This window comes from Pomacea canaliculata, linkage group LG14 (genome assembly GCF_003073045.1).
Source record: "Pomacea canaliculata isolate SZHN2017 linkage group LG14, ASM307304v1, whole genome shotgun sequence".
NCBI lineage: Eukaryota > Metazoa > Mollusca > Gastropoda > Architaenioglossa > Ampullariidae > Pomacea > Pomacea canaliculata.
Genome location: NC_037603.1, coordinates 6,986,764 through 7,004,892, shown reverse-complemented (window position 1 = coordinate 7,004,892; position 18,129 = coordinate 6,986,764). Strand labels below are relative to the sequence as shown.

General features: G+C 38.2%; 1 protein-coding gene across 2 annotated transcripts; it reads left to right on the top strand.

Annotated features, from left to right (window-relative positions):
* Positions 1–11: 11 nt before the first annotated feature.
* Positions 12–17,933, top strand: LOC112554998 (proline-, glutamic acid- and leucine-rich protein 1-like). Of its 2 annotated transcripts, XM_025223107.1 has the most exons (13): positions 12–465; positions 1,445–1,509; positions 1,983–2,088; positions 3,563–3,712; positions 4,117–4,188; positions 5,423–5,476; positions 8,177–8,327; positions 9,967–10,099; positions 10,306–10,393; positions 10,810–10,904; positions 11,107–11,217; positions 12,937–13,082; positions 13,586–13,722. In XM_025223107.1, the coding sequence occupies exons 1-12, from the start codon at positions 277–279 to the stop codon at positions 12,959–12,961; spliced, it is 1,239 nt and encodes a 412-aa protein (XP_025078892.1). In that variant the 5' UTR covers positions 12–276; the 3' UTR covers positions 12,962–13,082; positions 13,586–13,722. The 2 variants fall into 2 exon arrangements, with proteins under 2 accessions (XP_025078892.1, XP_025078891.1); XM_025223106.1 differs by lacking the exons at positions 12–465; positions 1,445–1,509; positions 1,983–2,088; ... (5 more) ...; positions 10,306–10,393; positions 10,810–10,904 and adding exons at positions 14,620–14,675; positions 15,641–15,838; positions 16,052–16,756; positions 17,690–17,933 and having other exon boundaries at positions 13,586–13,742.
* The last annotated feature ends 196 nt before the right edge of the window (positions 17,934–18,129 follow it).

The window sequence follows — 18,129 nt, the reverse complement described above, 5'->3', positions numbered from 1 at the left end:
TCATGTTTCTGTCTTTATGTCATTTGTAGCCTAAGATTAACTTTTTCAATTGAAAAAAAAGTTATTTATAAGTATGAATATATAGTGAATCGAATATTTGCAACAGTATTTCTTACAGGGACGAATCATCTGTCAGAGATATTAAAATCTAATGAATTACAAAGTTTTATTATATTCATTAGTTAAGAAAGCTTTACTTTTGTTGTCGGTATTAGTTGACGGCTTACAAATAATAGATTTGAAAATAAGGACTAATAAATAATTTTACTTTGGGAAATGACCGACCCCCTTGTCAACATCCGTAAAGGGACATTACTAGCAGGAAATTTACCGCTCAACATGGCTGATTACAGGAGTAGCATGCTTTCAGGTGTAATACGTCTGTGCTTACAAACTGATCAGAATGCATCACTTATATCTAGTCTTCCAACCGTCATCTCTCACCATCAGCTTTTTGGCTCACAGGTAAAGCATTGCTCTGTCTTGTCAGTTGTGGAAGACTTGCTCAGGGAGTGACTGGTTTAGTGGTGTGAAAAGCACAGCCAGCATTTTGAATAAGCCATGTCACGGGCTAGACCGTGCCGCAGCGTTCGGCAGTTATTGTTAACCCCTTCTAAACTGACTACTTGGTAGAATATAGAGCATGAATGTGGAAATACGAGAGTATGTTAGCTGTGTAAGATGAATGTTAGAGAAAAATAGAGAAGTTCGAGGGTAAATTGTTAAGACTCATTACTCAGCGGCTGTGCTCTTCATACACTGTTCTGTGTAATTTAGCAGATAATTGGTCATTTCCAGAGAGTGATTACTAGAAATGTTTTGTATTTTATTGTATTTGTATATAAGTTACTATTTATTGTAATGATTCATTGATTGTATGTAAACAAAATAAAACATTTTTTCCTATACAAGTTAATCACATGTGATACATAGGTCATTCTCCACTGTTATCAAATGAAAAACAGGTGCTGCTCCATGGATATTTATGCTGTCCATCCTCTTTACCTGTACACTAGGTCCTGACCCTCCCCTAATGCAGAATTGCCTTTCAATGGAGGCACATTTTCCTTCTATATTCAACAACTTGGTCCTTCCTAGTAGGATATTGTGTGAATTTGACTTCAAAAGAACATGTTGTACCACTGATAGTTTTGATGGTAGATTCAGCTATAACTTGTAGTTACTGTGATTCATGAAATCTGAAACAATGTCTAAACTACAAAGGCAATGCATCTGCAGTGAGAGAGCATTTGAGTAATCAAAAAGATCTTGTATACATCTTTTAGTCAGTCAGTCATCCTTGACTAGCACCTGTTGTTGGGGAAAGCATGGGGACAGATGCCACAGGATCGTTACTACAAAATAAATTATAATATGTTATCACATTTGTTTAGGTTTGTTTTAAATATGCTGAAATATATGTATTTCATTTGTTAATGAACAGCAATTTGGCAGTCTAAATGACATCATAGGAGATGTTAATAATCAACTGAACTCGTCAAAAAAAAGGTGAGGAGATTGTATAGTAGTTATAGGGAATATTCATAAGCTAAGAGGTTTAAAGGATCACAGTCGTTCAGGATGTCTGCAGCACTCAGTAGCTGTGTCTGTGTAATTAGTTAAATATCAGAAAGAGTGCTTTTACAGTACTTAGTATATTGAATGATTGCTTCTCTACCAGCTTGATTTTTTTTCTCTATCATATATAACTTTTTCTTGTTGATCTGACACAATTTCCCATTTAAGAAAAAGAATAAAGTAATGAACTGTTTTTATATTGTTTGGCATTAAAATAATGATTTTTGTGTGTGCACAATTTGATGTTAAAAATGAGAAACAAAAGTCTACAATAATTTGCAAATTGTACAGAATTAAAAAGCAAAATAATAAGATGATATCAAAATGATCACTGTACAGATGATAATATAGGTTACATTGTGATTCAAAATCTAAAATAAATTATATGCTTCGATTTATTGCAGACTTCAAGGCCTCATATTACTTGATTGCTTGATACAGCAGGGCTCAGCAGACACATTCAGCAGTCATTGCCAGACTTGGCTGAACCTGCTTTTACAAGCATTGCAGGTTAGCAGGTAGCTTAAACATGGTCATGAATATGGTATTTTTGGTCCCTTTGCCACCATTGTATTGTGTTGATAAAAATTTGCACACATGCATGCATTCACACACATGCACTTGCACGTGTGTGTGATATATATACATAGAACTCGAACTTGTTAGATATTAATTTGGACTATGACAAAACATCTCATCCTGATGCTGCCAAAATGTCAGAAATACTGTACAGTTTCTATTATATCCAATCTGTATCAGAGCCAACTCACAGAAGAAAATACACATCTTTACTGACATCTGCGATCAAATGACTAGACTTAGTATGGTGACACCACTTCCCACTGCCTACCCTGCTTCACTGCTACCATATGTTTTCAGGGACGGTTTCACAAGCAAGATCTCAGACATTCAATCATACCTAGACTTGATGTCAATGTCCAGCAACATTACTTATAATGCTCTCCGGGGATTCTCTCTTGCTGAGTTCTGACCAGCCACTGAAGCCCATTTAAAGCCAGTTATTCTCAGAGACAAGCCCACAACTTGCCAGAACAACAACATATGGTCACAAGCTATTAGTTACTGGGCAGGAAAACAGTGGATACCTGCCACCTTGTCCTGCTCAGTGCATCTAGAGCTAGTTCCAAATTCTTCAGTTGTTTCTGGAAGTGGCAGTGGAGATTAGGCATATGTCATCAGCAAACTAACAAAAATTCTTCTATAAACCTGGGTAGGGACTGAAAACTGTGTTTACGACTGTTTGTAATTTATGAATTACTTCTGTTCTTTACAATGACAAGATCTGTGACAACTCATTGGTGTTGTAAGAAGCTCCTCTTCCATTCATTAGTGCTCTCAGCCTGATGCCTGGTAAGGTCTTGTGTGGCCTTGTTACTGGTGCTTCTTGTTTTTACTGCACCTATTCCTCATCAGAGCCATGGCATCAAGCCAGCGCTGGTACTTAGCAATAATTGGTCAGAGTCGAGTGCTGGTCAAGGTATGGGACTCTTCTAATTAAGTTTTCCAGGATGGTGTGCTCACTTGATCTGAATCCACTGGGGAGACAGATATGGGGATGTTTTGCAGTTTTCCTCCTTTGCTGGGGAGATATATTGCAAAGTTATATCAGCCTTAAAATCATTTTTTTTTTTTTTTGGAATGTGCTTGAAGTTTCTGAAAGTAAGTGAAATTTGCAGTGATACCAACTTTTCTGAGGCATTTTCACATCGTCAGATGTGGGATATTGTGTTGGAAAGTAATACTTACATCAGATATATCTGGAAATCATTCACCAATTCATAATTGTCTTATATTTATATATTTATTAAGATAGGTAAAAGTAGTTTTGGATTAACATTTGGGAACAACTATTTAGGATTGTTTTATATTAATATATTATTATAGATAAAATTATTTTAGTCTAACTTTGGGGAAGAACTGTTGACCCTTATACGCAGCTTCCATGCCCTGTGTTTGTTTTCAGAGCCCCTCATCTGACCAGGTGCACAAACTGTCACTAACTGTGTTGTCATCATTGATTGAACGCATCACCAGTTTTCCAGAGTTAGCTCGAGATGTGGGGACAATGTACATCGCGCAACTGCTCCCACTTTTGTTGACATTTTCATCAGGGGTAATATAAAGATTTTTTTCATTAGGGGTAGTATGCTGGAGAAGATGTTTTAAGCCAAAAGTTTGCAACAAAAATCGTCTTTGCACTATACTGCAGAGAAGAACCAGCTTTTAGGAGACTGCTTTCTTTTGTCAAAGATTATTCCTGATAGCAAAGAATCAGATTTAAGCATAGGCTAGGGTTTATGCAGTAATCACAGTTAATGGAAATTTTGTCTGCATTTGTACATTACGAAAATTATTTTAAATATACAACTAAATCTCATCATTAGCCATTTGTTACTTTTAAAAATTCTGTATTTTTCATCCTTCACTGTCAATAATGCAGCCTCTACAAGTATACCAGAAGCATCTTTCAACACTGGAAAAGCTGACATACTGGTGTACCTTTTTTTTTTCGAGCAGGTAAAAGATGAAGCAATCACCTGCATACATGCCTGTGTCATTCATTTCCCAGGACCCAGTGGCAACTTCCTGGTGAGGACATTCTCCACAGTCATTCGTAGCAGGATTTCTATGAAGATATTGCATCCTAAGTTTATACTGTTGTTTAATAATACTTTTACTGCTTGTTTAATTCAATCTTGATATCATGGAGAAAATGTTTTCAGGTAACTATGCAGAATTTTACTTAAGAATACAATAGTTCCATGCTTAGAACAGCAGATAGTTCTGTAGTTGAAAAGTTTCAAAATATTTGCACATCCAGCTGTTAGTGGGGAACGTACACCAAGGTCCTTCTTGTCATTTGAATGAATCAGGGTTGAGTTAATCCTAGATGAATAATTAGAAACTAGAGTTGGGGTAATCCACAATGCAGCTGTGTGTACAGAAGATAAGAGATATATGTTAGGCAGCGTTGGGCTGCATAACTTAGTTGGGAAAACAGTGCAAGAGAGATTCTGGAGAAAATGTCTGCTAATTGTGGATATGCAACATCACTTCCCCAACCCTCAGCCCTGTTTCTAAACTTTGCTAAGCAGCTGTTTTAGGCCACACACTTATTTGGTTGACAAGAGATGCATGCATGCATAAAACTATCCTGATGATTGGTCAATTAAACTATTATTTTTCAAACCCAAGGTTTCTTTTAAAATTACTACTTACAAAACTCAAAAACTATATCTCTAGAATGTAATTGATGTTTGCACATGAACCATTTGCTCATTCAGGCACCAACTGCAACCCTTTTATTGCTTAAGAGACACCTGCGCTAAGTGAGACTTTTAGGACACGATGAAAAGAGAATATGTCAGGCAGGGCTGTGCAGGGTGCATAAGATCCTTATAGGTGATTATAGGTTTGTAGATTGGACAGACACCTGGTTTAAATGAGGCTTTTAGGTCATGATGAGAAAAGAGAAAAATGTGAGAGCAGCATAGGGTTGTCATGTCATGCATACTGTTAATGATAGGGGAAGTAGTCTTGTAGTAGACTTGAGTACTTTCAAACTGTTAATGACATGAGAAGCACCTTGTGATAGACCTGAGTACATTTTTTCTCAAGATTCAAGAGTCTTTATTCTTTCACCCTCTAAGGGGTACTGAGATATTAAAAAATATATCCCAACATGTTTACATACATTCCTATCTGTATAAATAGTATCTATTATCAACATACACTGGTTGATTTATGACAGCTAATTAAAAAAAAAAAAGCAGAAACAACAACAGTCAGAAGAATGCTACAGAGATTTTCTCAAATGTTGCAGAACAAAATTAAAAGCATGCTAGTTGAAGAGCTGGACAGGGCTACACCATCTCAGGTGAGACTTGAGTATAAAAGGATAAAGTCTAGTACAAGTGGGCGTTTATTGGTTTTATGATCACATGTGCATTGAATTGTAATATTGCTGTTGTTTGAGATTTCCACATGACAATGACAATACTTTATTTATCCTATCAGAAATTACACACCACCAGAATTTGCCATAGCAATATAGTGTCATTATAGTATCATTACAATACAGTGTCTATCACACTACTGCACATCCACATGCATCCTCTTTCTCTTTTGCACAGACACACACATATGTGCAAAGACACAGTGTTTGTGTAAAAATGTTTGAGATTGGCACCTGGCTTTTTTGCAAAAAGTAATTCTCTTCGTTCCAACTGAAGCCAACAAATCTCTTCTCGGTCCTGAGCAAGCCAGCTTGTCACCTGCACTCTACAGCGCCTTTCAGACGAGACAATTAATAAAATCAAAACACAGACAACAGTTTAAACTTAAGAAATATAATATAATTTAAAAATCAAAATAAAAGAAGAAAACAAAAAAATAAATAAACACAATACAAAACGATTCCTAATTTTCCAACCCCACAATTCGTACACACGTTTCTTCCAACAGTTTCAAAAGTATTCAATCCTCTCGTCCAGTTTCTCTCAAAGTCTCCACTTGAAACGGCACAATGTTTTCACTTCTAACATGTACTATATATCCACGTGAAAAAGTACACAAAGTTTCCACTTCGTCTTGTAGTTATATCCAAAAGAAAATCCAAAAGTAAACCTCACAGTAAATCCAAAGGTAACTCCAAAGGTAAATCCAGAAGTAAATCCACAAGAAATCCAAAAGTAAATCCAAAGTAAAAATCCACAAGAAAACTTCACAAGAAAACTTCAACAGGTTCAATGTTAACAAAACATAAACAAGTCTGGTACTTCAAGTCGGTTCAGGACTTATACACACAATCCAAGTCTGGTCAGGACTTGTACACACAGGTCTACAACACCAAGTCCGTCAAGACTGGTTACAAACAAAAGCCGTCCGCTCCGGACGCACTGACAACACCAAGAAGACTGTCCCTTCTTCCCGCTCCCGTCAAGGAAAAACCCCAATCAAACCACACACATCCAACACACTATCACCCTCTTTCCTTTGTTCAAAGTAACCACCAAAAACCGATCCCCGTATGGCGCGGCACGCCTCAGACTGTTGACACTAACAGCCTCAGTGATAGCTGTCTTTACCACCTCACCCGAACAATTACTTTTACTAATTAAAAAAAAAAAACATTTTAAAAAATACATCTCAGCAGGTTTGTGACACAGCTGACTTTGTTTTATATCCTGCCCGCCACTTCCTCCTACCTTTTCCTTCTGGCGGTGCTGCACAGTCTTACTTCAATTCTACCGTGCCCTTGCTAGACTATGGTTCGATCATCTGTGGCTGTGATTGACAGTATTATCTTAAAAGCTCTTGACCCTATTCATTATCATGGGCTGTCTGGGTGCATTTCAACACCACTCCTGTACAAAGCTTTTAAAAGCTTCATCTCATATAGAGACTTTCTGCTGTCCAAGCTCTTCTTTCCTGTGGTTTTGACCACCCTCTCAGGGTCCAGCTACATACCATTTATGCAAAGCAAAAAGGACATTGTCTTTATTTGGGCTTCTGGCTTTTCTGGCATTCCAGGCAATGTTTGAGTGGACTAGGCTTCTTCTTGTTCCTATTCGCCCCAGTGAAGCATAGGGCCACAACCACACCCCGCCACTGGACCTGGTTCTGGGCATCCCTTTCCAGCTGCCTCCGCCTCTCTGTGAACTGATCTCCTCCATGTCTGTCTGGGTCTCCCAACCCTGCGCCTCCCCTGTGGGTTCCAGCTCAAAGGTTGTCTTGTTAAACTGTCAGCTGGCTTTCGCAAGGTGTGACCAATCCAGCCCCACTTCCGCTTCTTGATGTCTTTACTGGCAGGTTTTTGGTTGGTTCTCTCCCACAGGTCTATACTGGAGATCTTGGGCCATCTAATGTTGAGGATGTGGCGCAGACATCTGTTGACAAATGTCTGTATCTTGTTGGTGAGGGTGTTTGTCAAACGCCATGTCTCACATCCATACAGAAGGACTGACTTTACATTTATGTTAAAGATGCAGATCTTGGTGTGTAAAGATAAAACTTTGGAGTTCCAGATAGGTCGTAGGGTGTGGAATGCAAGCCTGGCTTTGTTTATTCGGCTTCTTACATCTTCATCTGTACCTCCATCTTTGTTGACAATGCTGGACTAGGCTTCTAAGGCCTATCAATTGCAGTCACTGGTGTCATCTGACTGTAAATCTATCTTCATGGCAATGCCACTGGAACTTACTGGGCCAGAATAATTTGCATACCACGTTTCCCTGTCTTTCTGTCCACCCACCTCCAGTCTGTACTGTGCGGTTTGAGGAGGTATTAGAATGGGATACACCTGTACCATGCATACCCACCTTTTACACTGCAAACTCCCAACTGTTTCTTGATAGGTATTGTTTATTAGGTGATTTATTGCTTTACCTATCACCTGGGGGTCTTGTTTTTCACTATTTCAATAGAATATGACTATCTTTTGCCATGATATAGCCTTAGTTGCTGACACAGCATAAAATCAACAAACCAAATCATTATGTGACTGCTTGAAGATAGTTTTTCCAATTTTTTTTCGGGCAGCTGTATAAAGAGTCAACCTTTACCCTTACGGTTTCAGGCAGCAGTGCAGTGTTACACATCACTCGCACAGTGTGGCAGTGCAGGAACACAAGGCACCAAACACAGAAAAGGCTGGGCAGAAATGTGTGACAGTCTTGTGTCATCTCTTATCTTTTGGCTTGGTCAGCTGTATGAAGGACTAGAAACAGGTAAAGGCTCATAGGTTCCTTGTTTATTTAGTTTTACGATTAGCAGATCTTCTGCACCATTTTTAGTTAGCAGATTTACAGCGATGGGGAATAAAAAACAGAGCTGTGCTTCAGTAGCTTTCGTGAGATGTTCTGGTGCCCTTCACCATGTGTGACTGTGTTTGCGAGAACAATATTTTGTTTTGGGTGCATTTGAATGGACTATTGATCTAGTGATCTCTTTTCAACCCAAATGAAGGAAAGAAAATTTCAACTTTTTCCTACACTGATTAATAGTTGGTGTCCATGAACAAGAAAATACAACTAAAAGATCTGTGCGATGAAATTTTATGATGTTTCAGGAATTTAAAAAAAATTAGAAAGTAATTGTCATATCCATTTACCGTGGACATGGAATGTGCACCCAATAGTCTGTAACTTGAGCTGATTGATTCATAGCGCAACACAGTGTTAAAGGATTCTTCTTGATCCCAAAATGTTCGGTTCTTCAAATCCTAACTATAGATATGTTTACAAAATTAAAATTCCAAGAGAATGGTGGTAATCTTTGCATCAACATTGTGTGTGTGCATGGGAACATACTTTCTTGATCATAAAAACAATCAGGTCCGATCTGTGTTTGAGGATGACTTGAGCATTTGTTGCAGTTCTGCGAATTGGCACATAAAATGAATTCAAACAAATTTACTTTTCACATTCTGTTTGGAGATTGAACACCATTATGTACGCATTTTTTAAATCCCATTTTGTGTAGTCACTGGGTGTGAGATTTTGGTGTGTTACCAACCTGCCAGAAAGCCTGTCTTAGATTATAGTTTGCTGGTATGAGTAACATGCCGAGCACGGCACATGTAAATTTGGGACAGTGTTGTCCATGCAGACAGCAAGACAGCAAAAGTTGGTTCTGTGTGGTGGTCATGCTCGTTAAACTTTCCTGAATAAGTTTCTTTGCCTTGTAGGCCTGGTTCCAGTCTCTGGAAAGCCTGAGCCAGACGGTCCACAGTTCCTGAAGTTTGTGGTTACTGCAGGGTAACCGTGCACAATGCTTTCCACCTGTGAGGGTTGACCATGTTAAGTCTGGTCATGCTGTGGTTAGTGGTGTCTTCGATGCCTGCATCATCTTTCTTCACAGGTTTTTCAGTTTCTTCTTCAGGGTGCACTCAGGACTGTCAGCACTTGCACTCGCCTTGGCTTCCTTTATATCTTTGCATTGCTGGGCTTTTTTCCACAGTTGACTGATGGTCCCTTGGTACAGTTAAAGAAGAAGTAAAATTGAGAATAAATTCTCTCTCTTTAACACTTAAGGACCCTTCCTGACCTTCCTGCTGTTTGGGTAGAGTGTTTAGCCCTATACGCTGCTAGAGGGCACTTGCTTACCTGACTAGTGGAATGTGCGGTATGCCAGGCATGTGCTGGCTTACTTTCAGCGAAAAACAGCTTTTTGATGGTTAAAGAGCTAGTGTAATAAAGAGATTTTACTAGATTACACATATAAATAGATTAAAAATCTTTACATTCATTCAGTCTGGTATATCCTAGTCTGTTGATGAGATGTTTATTTAGATTCAAGTTAAGAAAGTCAACTAATGTGCTTATTGCCATGTTAATGCTGTTAATTATCAATAATTGTTAATTCAAGGACTGCAAGAGGAAGAACAAGGCAGTGACAAAGTATTTGGAAGTTGCCAGCTTCCTTCTACCCAGCCACAGCAAACAGTACACATTGTCCATCGATTCCAAACTCTGTGTTTGTGTCTAGAGAGCTTATTGAGGTGAGGAAGGACCCAGAGACAGAAAACACATTTGAGAAAATAGCTTTAATATCTTTAAAGCACATTACTAGGAGTATAGGGCATCATTTTCTATTGGAAATTCTTAATAACCTGGAACATGCAGGTCATTATGCCATATCAAAGTATTACAATGAATCAATTTTCATATCTTGAAAGTGATTGCCATGGGCTTTTTTTTTCTCCAGAGAGTCATTCTCAACCTGGGTGCAGATTCCAGCTGACAAGATTCTAAAACTTATTTGTCGAGCACTAGCAGTACACGTCAACATGTTGGTATGTTGTGTTTGGTGCCTGTTCATTAACAGTTTCATTAAATTCAGAAAGCAACATTGATTAGACACACACACACTCAAAATTGATTCATTGATAAGACGGATGTTTACTCCAATGGGGTAGCTTCCAATTCTGGTAGTGCTGTCGGCTATGGAGCAGTAGGTTGCTGGCACAGATCCTGCTCCTTGAGGTGCTAAAAAAAATACAGAAAAAAATATAAAGATTGCCTAAAACTTCAGGTTGCAAAGACTGGGTGAAGTGACAGTGTATGGCAGTCTTCAAGCAGGAGTTTACTGAACTCTCTTAAGATTCTTTAAACTGTTTATATGCAGACCAGCTGCTTTTTTAAATTTTATTTGCCTTTCAAGTTGACATCTGGCCTCCATTAAATTAAAATTTCCATATTTTGTCTGCAGTCCTGCAAGGCTACAACAAACTACCTACTGCTTCTGAGCTACTTGCCTTCCATACACATTTCTGTGCTGAAAGTACTTTCTCAGCTCATAGTTTGGTAAGTGGAGCTCAAAACATTTATTATTTTGCAAATTTTTATTTTGTTGTCATGCCTCTTTCCTTAGCATTGTGTTTTGAGGTGTATAGGTATGCCGAGTTCAAGAAGTTCCATGCAATGATGAAGATACTTCTGGTGAGTCAAATTTAAAAAGAAAAATGTGTCTGATGTTAAGATGACATTGGTTGTTTACTGTCTTCAGTTGCAAAAGGCTGTTGATGCCTCAAGCTTCGCTGATCTTCAGACTAGTCATTCAGTGTCTGACTACAACAAACAGAAATAACATGGTACCAGGAGTGGAGAAACCATTTAGGTGAGAGCTGAGGCTAAGAGTGTACAGTGATGACAGTGAGAAAAGGTCATTGTAATGTAAGAAAGTAATTTTTGATGAGAGTGACCACTACTTTAATGTGTAAAAGAACAGCAGACCATCTCAATAATACTGCAATGCAACAAAATAATAACTACAACTGAGACTGCCTCAAAGAAGTTTAAAAGGAATTAATTTCAGAAAAGGTTTAGTTCAAGTAGAGAATGAAATGAGATTAAACCAAAACATAATAGGCTTTCAAATTTTCTTTTATATACCATGTTAAGACAGCAAGTGGCGATTAGTAATAATGAAAGAGGATGTCACTTTAGTAGTAAGGAGAAAAACTGAATGTAGGATTAATGTACATCTCCAATTTTTTTGAAGTTACTAAATCATATTGAGATAGAAAAGAATGAAATTGGGGAAAGTGCTTCTGTTTGGATAGGCCTCACTTTTACTCAGAAATTGTCTTCTTTTTTAATGTTGTTTGTTTGTTTGAGTGGAATCTTTTTGGAAATCCTAGAATAATCTCTGAATTTTTGTAGAAAAAAGAACTATAATGATGAAAATCCATTGCAGTTACAGTCAGATCTTGAAGGGAAAATGAAGAATTTAACTGTTAAGCTGGTTTAGACTGATTAAACATGCCGAGTCAAGATTACCACTCTTTTCCTAGAATTACAGGGTTTTTCCAGAAGAGATAGGGCTGCAACTGATACAAGAGCTTTGAAATAATACTGTCAGCAGTCTTATTTTTTGAGACCCAGAATATGCGTTCAGGTTTTTTTTTTCTCCTAAAACCAGGCAATAATTGCAATTTCTTGTTCGATGCAAAATAGTTATTCATTTGTGAATTGAGTATGCATATTAGTGTCTTCACTTTTTTGTTTCAGTTCCATTATTTAAAAATGTTTCACCCCTGGGCTGGCCTTTAATGTAGCATTGTGTATATATATCGTGTGTATGTGCTTGTGTGCTCATGTGCATAGATCTTTGAGTGTGAATGTGGACATTGGTGTGGGGTCATGAGTTGAGAAAGTGTTGCCAGTTGTATCTGTCACAGACCTGCTGTGCTATTTTTTTTTAAAATGTTTTTTTTTAGCTAGGTTGTGTTGATAGGTTTTTGTCGAACTAAGGAAAAAGTGTTGTAGTGTTTTGGATGTTTATGGTGTGACTGGGTCTTTTCCTTGACGGGAGCGGGGAGAAGGAACAGTCTCCTCTGTGTTGTCAGTGTGTCCAGAGCGGACAGGTTTTCTATTGCAAACAAGTCTTGAACAGACTTGGTGGTGTAGTCCTGACTGGACTGTACAAATCCTGACAAGATTTGTATCTAAATCTTTTTGTAACATTGAACCTGTTGAGGTTTTTTTTGTGTTTTTGTCTTCTGTTTGTTCCTATTCTTCATATGGAAATTTCGTATTAAATGCCAGAGGATACTTTGCGCTACTTCAAGTGTGGATTTTGTGCTGTTTCAAGTGGAGACTTTGTGGGGAATGGAATAGTGGGAAGGAATATTGAATATTTTTGAGACATTGGAAGAAACGTGTGTTCGAACTCTGGGATGGGAAATTTGGATTTGTTTTGTGTTTCTTTTGATTTCAAATTATATTATTTTCAAAATTTAAATTATTGTCTGTGTTTTGATTTATTTATTTTCCTCGTGTGAAAGGCACTGTAGAGTGCAGGTGACAGTATCAAAACAAAGTATTCTTGGTGCAGAGAGCTGAGGGAGAGTGCCTACTAACACGCTAGTTCGTTGGCTGCAAGTCAGTGGGTCAGGGGGTCTGATGGCCACCAAGGATGAACAGGAGGACTTGCTAAAAGAGATTAGCTTTGACATCATGCCAATGCAGGACATTATCAAGGTGTGCACTTTATATTTCACACTTATAGCTGTAACTTTCTGAAGATAGCTGCCCATCTTGCTGGTCATTTTGCAAACAGGCTTGAGAGTACAGTATATGGTGTAATATTTTGTGATAACAGCTATGATCCAATGATAATACAAAGGTTGGTCACTTAGGACTTCTGTCATTCTGTCTTACCAAGATTAGAGCCATTAGTGGTGTAGTTGCTGACATGCCTGACAGTGAGATTTGGATGTTATGGGTTTGAATCTCAGCTCTGGCAGATCTTTTTCTAGATTATTCTGGTTGTAATATTTGTTTACAGGGCTGACCGTGGGTTTTCTTCAGGTTCTCCTGTTAACTTATCTTTTTTTGGAAGTTACTCATTGAAATCGATATTTCCACTGCTTCTTACAAGCTGCAGAATTTTGATATATAGCAACACATTAGGATTTTTTTGCTCTTTTCCGTCCGCGTTGCATACACATCTTTCAGATGCCCCTGTCTCTGTCTTGTTATAGATTGATGTGAAGTCATCTGACATTGATGGGAAGGTCACGTCCACCAAAAAGAAAACAAAAGGAGTTGGTGGTTACCAAGAGCTTGCTCAGAGCTCAAGTTCTCAGTGGCATGGCCATCATGTCGCCAATGCAGGCAGTGCTACTGCTGCTCTCAAGGGTAAGTGCTCCACAAAAAAATCGTCATCTATACAGATAAAAGTGATATCCCCTCGCCTAACTGGAGGGGGCAGAATTCTGTTTTATTTTGGTCTTATCTGATGTCTTCCTCATGTTGGATATGATTGTATCTGATTTTGATTGGGCCTGCCTTTAAGCATGTGGAATGTGGCGTCTGTTCATTTCAGTGGCTACAATTCTTTGTCAACCTGCAGACTTGATGATCAGCGCAGTCCAGTGAGCTTGGTGCCGTCTGTCGAATATGCTATTTGAAACTGTATTTTGAACTGAACTTGTATTCCAGCTTGTATGAAATGTTTGATATTTGGCCTGGGATTGTCTTTGTGTTGTGTGTAGACGCTGACCTTTGGCCTGGAGTACAGTCAGTTTGCTCTGACATCACATTATTTTCATGTCACAACATCTGCCATCTGTGAAGTGTCTTGAGCTTGTCCACAGGAACAATAATAAGGCGCTATACAAGCGAACTGTTGCTATTATTATTTATATATACCTTTCAAAAAATAGATAAGTGTCAAAGCTTTTTGTGCACTCAAATAGAAAATCAAATACTTCTTGTAGTCATTATGCACTGAAATAAACTGCAATACTGATACCAGCTTTGTAGCTAAAGGATTGAATGTTGTTGAACCTTTGCGTATCGGATCACTGTTTTTTAAAGAGTAGAGTGGAGGTTCTTTCTGTGAGCTAACCTCCAGTCATATCTTGGTACTGTTTGGAGTTTTCTTATTGCTGTGCCTATGCTAAGAATAGAATACCTGTAAGGTTGTGCATAGTTAAAATGATTTCATGAGACAGAGGAGCATTGTTTGGTGTGCAATAAATTGATATATATATATATACTTTATCTTTTACAGCATTGCACATAATTGTTCATGTGTCTGGTGTGAGGCTGCATCCTGAGGTGTTCAAGGTAAGTGGATGCACAACTGTACACACACAATTTTGCTGCACCCAGGGTAATATATAATTAATATTTATAATTATGCTCACTTCTTTCTTATTAGATAGGCCAGGAGTGCCCAACTTATGGCCTGCGAAGATGCCTCATCCGGCCTGCTCATTTTAACCAGACACAACATAATTTCATTGTTAACATCATAATTCTGGCAAAACTGCCATATTCTGCCCTGCATAATTTTAGATCATGTCCAGTGAGGCTCTCGGACTAGTAAAGGTTGAGCACAACTGAGATAGGCCCTGATCAAGTAAGCTTACCAAACTATGCCATAGATTTCACTTTTTAATAAATATTTTTGAAGATGTGTAGTAATAACCTCAATTGTAAAAAAAAAAGAAGATTGAATCCAGGTAGGTCTTTAGTCTACGTATCTGCTTTATTTTCTGACATCTTTAGCTTTTGGTCTACACAACTGCATTATTCTATTACCTATCTTTGTCTTTATGGTTAGGAACATTTATAGTGTTGATTTAATATACATCATAGTTTCTGTCACAGCATAACCATAATCTTGTAGATACTTTATGCAGTCATGCATCGCCGTTGTGCCATAACCATTATGCTGTTATATAACTATGCATGTTAGTGTATATCATGCAATAATCATAGTGTTGTTAGATAACTGTGTATCCTCGTGTCAATTATGGCATAACTATAATAATAATGGGTATTTATAATGTGCAGCACCGCAACCCAGATAGATCACACTCACTGTGCAGACTAGCAATGATAAATGAACAGATAGTAGAGTGTGAGATACATACAGCCACAGAATGACTTAACTATACATCCTTGTGTATGTCATGCCATAGCTACAATGTTCAAATATTCTCTGCCAGAATTTTTATCTGCACCATAGCCTTTCATGTGGTCTTATTTCCCTTTAAATTTGTTCTTAATTTGTTTTATTTTTGCAGTGCATACAAAAGACCATTGTGTTTGTGGTAAGATCAGTACAGCAGAACCTACCCCCTCCCTACATCTCGATGACGTGTCGGCAAGTTTTATACCGGGCTCTGCTGTCAGTGGCATGTCTTCCATACCCATCTCTTCCCTCGCTTTTGCAAGTGGCACTCACCCTCTTTCAGCAGGGCCTGCTGGATCCTGACTATCAGGTTGGCTCAGTAAAGAATGCTGTTCAACAGTTTTAGATGCACAAAGCTGATGTAGAGCTTTCTTGGGCTCCTTGTTTGAGAGATGCATGAGAAAAGAAAAGGGGGAGGCATATGTGATGCATGTGCACACCTATGCATATTAATGCCTTTTTTTTTTATTGCATTTAAGCTAAAGGAACCATAAATTGACATGGTTTCTCAACTCTTTGCTAGGTGGTCTTTGAATGCCAGGAAGCCCTGGTGAGATGCGAAGGTCTCATCCATCCAGTTGCTCCAAGCGTCCGTGGCCCGGTTATCACCTCAGTCTGCACTCTTGATATTTCAAGTGGCACTAACCAAACTGCTTCAGACTTTTCAACGTCAGTGCCAATTGCCAATGCTGGCATGCAGATGAAATACACAACCAGTGTTAATACTGACACTTCCTTCTCTTCTGAAAAGCCTGTGCCCGACAGGTCAAGCCCTGCATCTGTTTCAAAGCACCATGTTTCAATGTCAAGCAGTCTGGAGCTGAAGGATTGTGCTGTTGCGCTGTCTACTAGCAGTGACATAGAGGAGTGTGAGGACTCTGGGCGTAAAAGAAAGCTAAGTGAATCAGATAGTGATGACAATCATAAGTCAAGCACCATAAGGCCTCGATTTCATCAAGATGTCAGAGAAGACAGGAGTGAGCATGATAGTGATGAAGATGAGCAAAGAAGTGTAATGTCTGGTGGGGCAGACACAAACCTTGTTGTCAAAAAAGAAGACCTCTTTCTTCAAAAAGTTACTGTTAACATGGCTGATGCTGAAAAGAAGGCCAACATCAGTAAGAAAAACAACACAAGAAAGAGTGATAGAAAATCAGATAGTCCAGGAAACTTGTGGACAGAGGATATTTGTGCAGTTTCCAGGGACGGTGACAGTCTTCAGAAACAGGTAAGAGGCAGCTTAAAGTTGACTTAACTCACCAAGAACATTGCTTAGAACAGTTAATCATCTTTGTAGTGCTATCACAACAAGACATATTCACCTCTGGCAAGCTTGTTGCCTTTCTTCTACAACTGTTACTTTCCAACATTTCTCCAGATGGATATGAAACTGTAATAATAGCAGATGGTCATGCAATCACTTGTCAAAACTTTAGGAACAGACTTACAAAATGGTATGAAATGTTATTTTATCATAATTATCTCAAATATGTATTAAGAGTTATGCCCAAGTTGACTGCTCTGCAAATTTTGATTCTGTAATTTTATTGTCAATTTTTATGTACTACTGTATTGCATTTGAGCTAAGCGTATTCAGTATAGTCAATGGCAATGGCATCAACATACAAATAGTGAAATAGTATGCAGACAGTAGGGTAGAATGGGAGAGAGAAAGGAGGGAGGCAGTGAAGGTGGCAATACAATGAAAGAGCAGCATGGTAGGGAGAGAGACAAAGAAGTGAAGGTGGCAGTACAAATTTGTGCTACTACAAGGGAAGAGCAGTGTGAGAGGGACAGAGGAAGTGAAGGTGCCAATACAAATTCCAGTCACCACCATATTGCTAGCTCCCTCTCTCATCTTTGCTGTCTCTTAGGGGACCTAAAATTACTGTCAAAATTTAATCTGCTTTGTAGATATTCATTTAGAACCACCAGTGACAGCTTATAATAGGTGGAATAAACCAACATACAACCTTTTAGTTGAAGAAACTTTGGTTGGGACTGGACAAACAATATGAATTTGTGCAGACATTTACATAAATCACCACTTCTAAATAACACTTATTGTGTTAAAATGGTCACTATTGTGAGAGAATGCAATGTGCCTGATGTTTCCCTTTAATATTTTCTTTTCAATTTGAAAATTTTATTCATATTTCAGGATACAACAGTTGAAACCATTCTGATGACCTTTGTGGATGCTGACCAAGAATTGGACTAACAATTTAATTTGCAATTTTCCTATGTATCCATGTTGAGGATATCAGCAATATATTTAGCCATTTAAGTTGATTATGAAGGAGAACAATGTTAGCCGCGATGCTGCTTATGAGCAAAATATTTGTAGGAATTCTAGATAGAAACTTAAGCTCTGCATTTTCTTCGAATACAGACGATAAATTCAAGATTTGTTTGTTTGTAATGATGTATAACAGGAAGCAGACATGGAGACTTTATGTTCAGCAGTGTGTGTTCACATGCACACAATATAATAATTAGTTCACATTCAAGGGCTGACATTTAAGCCTGAGTGTTAACTATTTCTGTACATGCCATTATAAATCAGATACCCACTGCTAAGAGGTAGCAGACTTTTCTGGT